The 10000-nt window shown below is 49.8% G+C and overlaps 1 protein-coding gene across 1 annotated transcript in view; it reads right to left on the bottom strand.

Moving 5' to 3' along the window:
- The window catches only part of LOC311318968 (actin-binding LIM protein 3-like), a gene marked incomplete at both ends in the record, with an annotated part of 64897 nt that overhangs the window by 20553 nt on the left and 34344 nt on the right, over positions 1–10000 (bottom strand). Inside the window, 2 exons of the mRNA XM_084450402.1 lie at positions 1462–1574; positions 5438–5621. Of these exons, the coding sequence (XP_084306528.1) occupies positions 1462–1574; positions 5438–5621 (297 nt within the window). The remainder of the gene's footprint in view (positions 1–1461; positions 1575–5437; positions 5622–10000) is intronic.

Raw genomic sequence — 10000 nt, 5'->3', positions numbered from 1 at the left:
GTCTGGGGGTCTGGCTCTAGCGGGTAGCTGTGGTTTACTGAGCAGAGAGAGAACACAGGATTGTGCTGTGACCAGGACCCCGTACTACGAAGCTTGTTCAACATATCCAGGATAACTTTTCGCAAGCTCGCTCGAGTAAACAGGACAACCGCAATCACGGATAAACGGTACCACGACGGTGTTTTTACTTGTACAAGTGTTTTTACGTGGTTCTCCGCATCACCCACAGCCTACACGAAACTGCAGATAGGCTAATAAAACGCAAGTCAGTGCATAGCCTACAGTCTACGACTGTAAATGCACAAGGCAAAATATTTTCATATAATATACAAGGAATCTAAGGTCTTTTTAGATTCCTTGATGATATCAGGGAAAGCCAGGTTTTGCCAGTTTGTAAAAAATCTTCTTAAAAGAACATCTCACTGCACACAGCAGATTATTTTTTAATTCGCACACTGAAGTTCCATATAGAATCTTAACGTCCATATGCCTTTTTCCAAGTGAATTGATCGGTCAGCGAGCAGTGCTTCACATGTTTTGATCCATAATCTGGAACTTAACCTGCCCCGGAGCAGGTTAGCTCGGCAGCATACGTTACCACAGCAATATAGCACGGTGAGAAGTGAACCACCTTCATAGTACGGATAAATCAGGCTTGAACCTGAAGTTATCGCGCTAACCCTGTAATCCTGTTTCGTAGTACAGGGCCCAGGGCTGTCACAGGCGGGCACAGCGTGGTCCACTTGGTAGAGTCTACACCAGCCTCATCACGCCCCTGGGGCAGACAGGCAGCCTGGCACTGCCGTCTGGGCCCCATCTGGGGAGGGCAAGGGGGCCAACACACACACACACACACACATGCACACACAAATACACACGAGCACACACACACACGCACACACAAACACATTTTAAATTATTATTTTTGAAATCCAGAAATCAAAATTGATATTTAATAGGATTCAAATATATCAGCAATTTTGGACAGTTGACAGGGCACTCTCATGGGTACAGGAAGCACTGTCTCCTTTCACACAGCCGGACTGCCTGTGGGAACAGCTGGTACGGAGCAGAACCTCGCGTGGTGTGTGTGTGTGTGTGTTTATGCTTGTGTTTGTGTGTGCGTGTGAGTGTGTGTGTGTGTCCTGGGCTGGCCTGTTGTCCGTGGGTCACTCACGGTCGTCCTACAGTCTGTCCCAGGCTGAAGCATCAGTGTGATGTGTGTGATGTGTGTGCACCTGTAGGCAGGACGGCCGGTATACTCGCTGCTAAGGGGCAGATATTCCAGCGGCTTCGTTAGAAAAGGCCGGGTCTGTTTCTCAGAGCGGTGGCAGAACTGGGACACGGAGAAACGACGGAAAATGTGTCATCTGTACCCTTGTTGATTCTTCTCATACACCTGAGTCCTTGTGTCTCTTGAGTGTGTGAGTGTGTGTGTGTGTGTGTGTCTGTGTGACTTACAGCTGGGTCCGTGGATCTTGACGGGCTGGTCGCTGGTCAGGGACTGGGAGCACTGCTGACACACACACTTCTTACCGCAGAAGGTCACCCTGTCTCCGATAGGGAAGGGCTTCCTGTAATGAACAGCACACACAGATCTGAGTCTAGGTGTGTGTGTGTGTGTGTGTGTGTGTGTGTGTGTGTGTGTGTGTGTGTGTGTGTGTGTGTGTGTGTGTGTGTGTGTGTGTGTGTGTGTGATCTAATATCATACACAGGGGGCGGATCACAGTAGAGTAGCTGTATGCTCGAAAGCTAGAGAAATGTAGGAAAAAGCTCTCCAGCATTACGCACCAGGACTAGCAAACACGGGAACAACATCAGACCTGGGATGAACGCAGCCCTGCGGCTACAGAGATGGGGAGATGGCTCCTTCCAACACAACCCCTTCATCCCTCCATCTCTCCTTCTCTCCTACCAACACCACCCCTCCATCCATCCATCTCTCCTTCTCTCCTACCAACACCACCCCTCCATTTCTCCATCTCTCCTTCTCTCCTACCAACACCACCCCTCCATCCCTCCATCTCTCCTTCTCTCCTACCAACACCACCCCTCCATTTCTCCATCTCTCCTTCTCTCCTACCAACACCACCCCTCCATCCCTCCATCTCTCCTTCTCTCCTACCAACACCACCCCTCCATTTCTCCATCTCTCCTCTCTCCTACCAACACCACCCCTCCATCCTTCCATCTCTCCTCTCTCCTACCAACACTACCAACCCTTCATCCCTCCATCTCTCCTACCAACACCACCCCTTCATCCCTCCATCTCTCCTTCTCTCCTACCAACACAACCCCTTCATCCCTCCATCTCTCCTTCTCTCCTACCAACACAACCCCTTCATCCCTCCATCTCTCCTTCTCATCTTCCAACACCACCCCTCCATTTCTCCATCTCTCCTTCTCTCCTACCAACACCACCCCTTCATCCCTCCATCTCTCCTTCTCTCCTACCAACACCACCCCTCCATTTCTCCATCTCTCCTTCTCTCCTACCAACACCACCCCTCCATCCCTCCATCTCTCCTTCTCTCCTACCAACACCACCCCTTCATCCCTCCATCTCTCCTTCTCTCTTACCAACACCACCCCTCCGTTTCTCCATCTCTCTTTCACTCCATCTCTCCATCCCTCCATCTCTCCTACCAACAGCCCCCATCTCTCCATCTGAACAGCACTGATCAACCTACCAGATCAACAATCACAGCACGTCAACAGTACACTCCATACAATCTGTCCACTTTGTACAATCCAGTACAATTTGAAATGCATACATCAATATCAATATCATTATAATGATCCCATATCAATATCATTATCAATATCCTATATCAATATCATTATAAATATCCTATATCAATATCATATATCAATATGTTACAGTATATCAGAGCTACTGTATGTCAGTACAGTAAGTGTCCTATTCTCCATTCCTGAAATCTCAGAGATCATTTGGTCCCTCTAAGCTGCTTGACTGTTGTTGTTGTTGTTGTTCTAGAGTACATGGGAGGGGGGGGGGGGGGGGGGGGGTCTGTGGTGGTGGAATGCCCAGGTGGTCGGACAGGAGGGAGGGGTGAGGGGGTCACCCTCAGTGGCAGGTGGCCATAACAGGTGGTGGCAGCTCTGAAGGGAGGGGTGTGTATGTGTGTGTGTGTGTGTGTGTGTGTGTGTATGTGTGTGTGTGTGTGTGTGTGTGTGTGTTAGTGTCCTCTTACAGTATGACCATACTAAACGTGCTACCTAATGCAACTTAGCGTAAGTTCAACCAACCAGGTGCCCACAATCATCGACCAATGGTAACACACATAAAGTACAACATAGTCTGATTGGCTAACTATCTCTCTCTTGGTGTCTTAGTTGGCCTAGACCAGGGCCCAGATCACATCCCACCATACCCTCCACCAGGGCTCAGATCACATCCCACCATACCCTCCACCAGGGCCCAGATCACATCCCACCATACCCTCCACCAGGGCTCAGATCACATCCCACCATACCCTCCACCAGGGCCCAGATCACATCCCACCATACCCTCCACCAGGGCCCAGATCACATCCCACCATACCCTCCACCAGGGCCCAGATCACATCCCACCATACCCTCCACCAGGGCCCAGATCACATCCCACCATACCCTCCACCAGGGCCTAGATCACATCCCACCATACCCTCCACCAGGGCCCAGATCACATCCCACCATACCCTCCACCAGGGCCTAGATCACATCCCACCATACCCTCCACCAGGGCCCAGATCACATCCCACCATACCCTCCACCAGGGCCCAGATCACATCCCACCATACCCTCCACCAGGGCCCAGATCACATCCCACCATACCCTCCACCAGGGCCCAGATCACATCCCACCATACCCTCCACCAGGGCCCAGATCACATCCCACCATACCCTCCACCAGGGCCCAGATCACATCCCACCATACCCCCCACCAGGGCCCAGATCACATCCCACCATACCCTCCACCAGGGCCCGGATCACATCCCACCATACCCTCCACCAGGGCCAGGATCACATCCCACCATACCCTCCACCAGGGCCAGGATCACATCCCACCATACCCTCCACCAGGCCACAGATCACATCCCACCATACCCTCCACCAGGGCCCAGATCACATCCCACCATACCCTCCACCAGGGCCCAGATCACATCCCACCATACCCTCCACCAGGGCCCAGATCACATCCCACCATACCCTCCACCAGGGCCCAGATCACATCCCACCATACCCCCCACCAGGGCCCAGATCACATCCCACCATACCCTCCACCAGGGCCCAGATCACATCCCACCATACCCTCCACCAGGGCCAGGATCACATCCCACCATACCCTCCACCAGGGCCCAGATCACATCCCACCATACCCTCCACCAGGGCCCAGATCACATCCCACCATACCCTCCACCAGGGCCCAGATCACATCCCACCATACCCCCCACCAGGGCCCAGATCACATCCCATCATACCCTCCACCAGGGCCCAGATCACATCCCACCATACCCTCCACCAGGGCCCAGATCACATCCCACCACACCCTCCACCAGGGCCCAGATCACATCCCACCATACCCTCCACCAGGTCACAGATCACATCCCACCATACCCTCCACCAGGGCCCAGATTAGGCTTGGGCGACTGGCTGAATTTATCCTACCGGCCAACCTCAGCCAACCAATTGCCGATTGCCGATATATTCAGCCGCTCAGGTAGAAAAAGTAAACTCCCATAATCGCGCTAGGCAGCAGTCAAAAACCAGGACGTGTTTTGGTTGCCGCGACAAGCATACATTTGCAGACGTTAGAGCTCAATGTGTCTATGGGAAAAAGTGTTTTTTTTTCCAGTGGATATCTTAGTTAATACAAGACTGATCTAGGAAAGCAGTTTGTGTTGTGATATTTATTCCGTTTGAGAAATACAGCCGATTGCTGGTGCAGAGCAGAGAGAAGGAGAAGGCAGAAGGGAACTCCTCCCCCCTCCGCTATGCGCCAGCAATCCCAAACAGAATAAACAGGATGGGGCAAACTCCAAAATACGCTCGTAGGTCATGCAATTTAATATATAAGGCTCCTGAAATTGATTTAAGTCTCTCCTGGATGGAAAATCGAAATATTGGTGTTGACACCTAGGGTCACTAGAGAGTTTAAATCTGCTGTGTGGATGTGCCTGCATGCCTACGGTGTGCGTGTGTGTGTGTGTGTGTGTGTGTGTGTGTGTGTGTGTGTGTGTGTGTGTGTGTGTGTGTGTGTGTGTGTGTGTGTGTGCGTGCGTGCGTGCGCGCGTGGATGCATGTGGGTGCGTGTGTGTGCATGCGTATGTGTATATTTGTGTGTGTGTGTGTGTATGTGTGCGTGTGCGTGTGTGGGTGTGTGTGTTATGTACACGTGTGTTTGTGTGTGTGTGTGTATGTGTGTGTGTTCCCACCTGCAGACACTGCAGACGAAGCAGTGTGGGTGGTAAGTCCGGCCCAGGGCGGAGACCACCTCCCCGGTGATGTAGGCGGCGCAGCTGTCACACGTGGTGCCGTACATACGCTGGTAGTCCTCAGAGCAGATGTACTCCCCCGCCTTCTGGAAGAACCCGGAGCACGCCAGGTCACACCCACACACTGGGGGGGGGGGGGAAGAACAGACCATCAGGATCCTGAACCAGGAGACTGTGGACTAAACTCAGTATCTACACTCACAACACTTTATATCTATACTCAGTAGAATATAGATAGATAGATAGATAGATAGATAGATAGATAGATAGATAGATAGATAGATAGATAGATAGATAGATAGATAGATAGATAGATGAAATGTGGCCGTTTCAGCAGTGGAAAATTACAGCAAAGGTTGGAAATGCAGAATGTACATATCAAAACGTATCTTATAGATACATATTTTGACCTATAGTTCCACCAGACCCATATGTACACTGCACAACTACACCCACCCCCCAACACATCCCCATTCCTTCCATGTCTAGAATTTGTATAGTAACTTGTATTTAGCTATAGCTGCTACTCTCTTTTCTTCTGTATCTTGTATTAGTAACTATATTGATTATATACACTGTTACTCTCTTTATCCTTTTCTACCTCTCTTCATTGCTTATTGGGGCGGCTGTAGCTCAGTTGGTAGAGCGGGTCGTTCAATGATCGAAGGGTCAGTGGTTTGAATCCCAGCTCCGACTGTCCACATGTCGAAGTGTCCTTGAGCGAGACACCTAACCCCAAATTGCTCCCAATGAGCAGGCTAGCACCTTGCATGGCTGCTACTGCCATTGGTGTGTGTGTGAATGGGTGAATGAGAGGCCATTGTAAAGCGCTTTGAGTGCCGCTAAGGTGGAAAAGCGCTATATAAGTGCAGTCCATTTACCATTTACAGTGTGCACAATCTAGGAGCTAACAGAAAAACACTTCACATGTCCAGTACTTGTATGATGTAGGATGTGACCAATTAAACCAATTAAACTTGAGATCACTCAGTGTTGAACACATACATACGTTTGTGCAGTACAGTACATACAGTATTAATCCAACAGTATTAGCCGGATAGTGCTTGTGTTAACTGTTTAGCTATCTGTGTCAACACTGATGTGTGTGTGGGACAGATTAACCTTGAGCGATATTCCATATGACTGTTTCCCTCTGTGGAGAAGCTGTGAGCCTGATAACCTCTCTGGGGTTTTAAGTACATTACACATGTTAACCCCCCTTCCCCAGGGTTAAACTCTACAATCCACTCTACAGGATTTCATATGAAGGGGATTACATAATACTGGGATAACTGTGTGCATACAGGAGATTGTGTACTACAGCCCACAGTAGTGTGGATAAGCATGGCTCAGACCAGGACAGCACAGGGACATTATTAGTTACATTACAGCTTCTGATCTGAACCAGGAACGTGGGACGGACAGGCTTTTAATCAGAGTAATGGATCTGGGTTGAGCTTAGTACTGTCTCTGGCTGTAACGCATACTGTGGGTCAGTACATCTGCTGGACATGATAGATATAGAGGGAGACAGAGAGAGAGGGAGAGAGAGGGGAAGAGAGGGGGAGGGAGAGAAATGGGGAGAGAGAGAGGGAGAGATGCTTGTTCATTTGTGTTTATTTATTGTACATATGACAGTTGATACAGTACATTTGATTTTGTATTAATATATTTTGTTAATTGTCTCTTTATTGACCTAATGAATGGTCTCTCTCTTTATCTATCTGTTAGTTTACCTAATTTATTGTATACTTAGTTTTCTCATGTAATTATTGAAATTTATCCTTGACACTTTGACAATATTGTTCACCTAACATTAATGCTAATAAAGCATATTGAATTGAATTGAGAGAGAGTAAGAGAGGGAGGGAGGGAGAGAGAGAGAGTAAGAGAGGGAGGGAGGGAGGGAGAGAGAGAGGGATAGAGAGGGAGAGGGATAAAGGGATGCAGACTAATCCTTGGTCCCTGCCTGCCTGTGTGAAGAGTCCAGGCGCACCATTTCATTCTCTTTATAGCTGAGCTGCATTAATGTGTTTGATGGCTCAGCGCCCTGCCTCTCCGCTTCTGGTCCTTCAGCTCTCCCCCTCCTCTTCTCCTCCACCTCTCCCCCTCCTCTTCTCCTCCACCTCTCCGCCTCCTCTTCTCCTCCACCTCTCTCCCCCTCCTCTTTTCCTCCACCTCTCCCCCTACTCTTCTCCTCCACCTCTCTCCCCCTCCTCTTCTCCTCCACCTCTCCCCCTCCTCTTCTCCTCCACCTCTCCCCCTCCACCTCTTCCCCTCCTCTTCTCCCCCTCCACCTCTCCCCCTCCTCTCCCCCTCCTCTTCTCCTCCACCTCTCCCCCTCCTCTTCTCCTCCACCTCTCCCCCTCCTCTTCTCCTCCACCTCTCCCCCTCCTCTTCTCCTCCACCTCTCTCCCCCTCCTCTTCTCCTCCACCTCCAACTCTCCTCCTCTGTCTCTCTCCTCCCCTCCTCCCCTCTATCTCTCTCCTTATGGTCCTTCAGCTCTCTCCTTCCTCCCCTCCCTCGCTCCCTCCCTCCTCCTCCTCTCTCCTCTCCTCCTCTGCCTCTCTCCTGCCCTCCTCTTCTCCTCCCTCCCCCCCTCTTTTCCTCCTCCCCCTCTCTCCCCCCTATGGTCCTAACCGCTCTATAAAACAGCCATCAAGCTGCTTCTCTCTCTGAGGCTATACAATAGAGCCTTACACAGAGCAGATGTGAGCGTCTAGGCCCTGGTCCCAGTGCAGCCATTAAAGAAGTGTTTTCACCTGCAGGCTGACTTAACAGCTGGCCTCAGGACAGCTCTGTGTCGTCTTTCCGGCTGAGCTGACACCTATAGTACCTCCGGACACCATCAGAGGTATAGTAAGGTACTGGGTAAATTAGCAGTAGAAGTCTATATCCCCTTTCCCAGTACGCCACCCAGCTAGAACACCAGCAGGCCGCAGGTACACACCAATCAATAGTGTTTCATTACTGACATACTGGACACACACTCTGGTGAAATGATTAATACTCTACACCTGGCGCCCTTAGAGAATTGTGTGTGTGCGTCTGTGTGTGTGTGTGTGTGTGCGTGTATGTGTGTGTGTGTGTGTGCATGTGTATTTGTGTGTGTGAGTGTGTGTGTGATAATGGGGGAGCAGGGTGTGTGTGTGTGTGTGTGTGTGTCTGTGAGAGAGAGAGAGAGAGAGAGAGAGAGAGAGAGAGAGAGTAAGTGTGTATTGGAATTGACAGGTGAGTGAAAGACATCGGCCAGTGTAGAGAGCGGTGGGTGAACATTAGAATAGAGAGTGGTTTAGACCTCTGCTGTGTTCTAGATCTCTGCTGTGTTCTAGACCTCTGCTGTGTTCTAGATCTCTGCCGTGTTCTACTGTAGACCTCTGCTGTATTCTAGACCTCTGCTGTGTTCTAGATCTCTGCTGTGTTCTAGATCTCTGCTGTGTTCTAGATCTCTGCTGTATTCTAGACCTCTGCTGTATTCTAGATCTCTGCTGTGTTCTAGATCTCTGCTGTGTTCTAGATCTCTGCTGTGTTCTAGATCTCTGTTGTGTTCTAGATCTCTGCTGTGTTCTAGATCTCTGTTGTGTTCTAGACCTCTGCTGTATTCTAGATCTCTGCTGTGTTCTAGATCTCTGCTGTATTCTAGATCTCTGCTGTGTTCTAGATCTCTGCTGTGTTCTAGATCTCTGCTGTGTTCTAGACCTCTGCTGTGTTCTAGATCTCTGCCGTGTTCTAGACCTCCGCTGTGTTCTAGACCTCCGCTGTGTTCTAGACCTCTGCTGTGTTCTAGACCTCTGCTGTGTTCTAGACCTCTGCTGTGTTCTAGATCTCTGCCGTGTTCTACTGTAGACCTCTGCTGTATTCTAGACCTCTGCTGTGTTCTAGATCTCTGCTGTATTCTAGACCTCTGCTGTATTCTAGACCTCTGCTGTGTTCTAGACCTCTGCTGTGTTCTGGATCTCTGCTGTATTCTAGATCTCTGCTGTATTCTAGATCTCTGCCGTGTTCTAGACCTCCGCTGTGTTCTAGACCTCTGCTGTGTTCTAGACCTCTGCTGTGTTCTGGATCTCTGCTGTATTCTAGACCTCTGCTGTGTTCTAGACCTCTGCTGTGTTCTAGACCTCTGCTGTGTTCTAGACCTCTGCTGTGTTCTAGACCTCTGCTGTGTTCTAGACCTCTGCTGTGTTCTATCAACGAGGGGACTGAATGTGCAAGCAGTCACATGGTTTATACAGTAAAGGCTGAAATATCTCCAATACTGTAGTCATGTATTTTTCTATAGGGAATTTTTTAAGCAAGCCACTAAAGTAGACAATATGACTTCAAAACTGTATTTTGTGTCTTCACACAATCTCACAAATGCATAACCTGGTCTCTGTGGTCTGCTGACATGCCAGTCTGGGCTTTCTCTGTCTCTTTCTCTTTCTCTGCATAACACACACACACACACACACACACACACACACACACACACACACACACACACACACATACACACACTTACA

This window comes from Borostomias antarcticus, assembly GCF_949987555.1.
Source record: "Borostomias antarcticus genome assembly, chromosome: 15".
In the NCBI taxonomy this organism is placed as follows: domain Eukaryota; kingdom Metazoa; phylum Chordata; class Actinopteri; order Stomiiformes; family Stomiidae; genus Borostomias; species Borostomias antarcticus.
The sequence above is the reverse complement of the archived record's forward strand: the minus strand, read 5'-3'. Positions and strand labels throughout refer to the sequence as shown.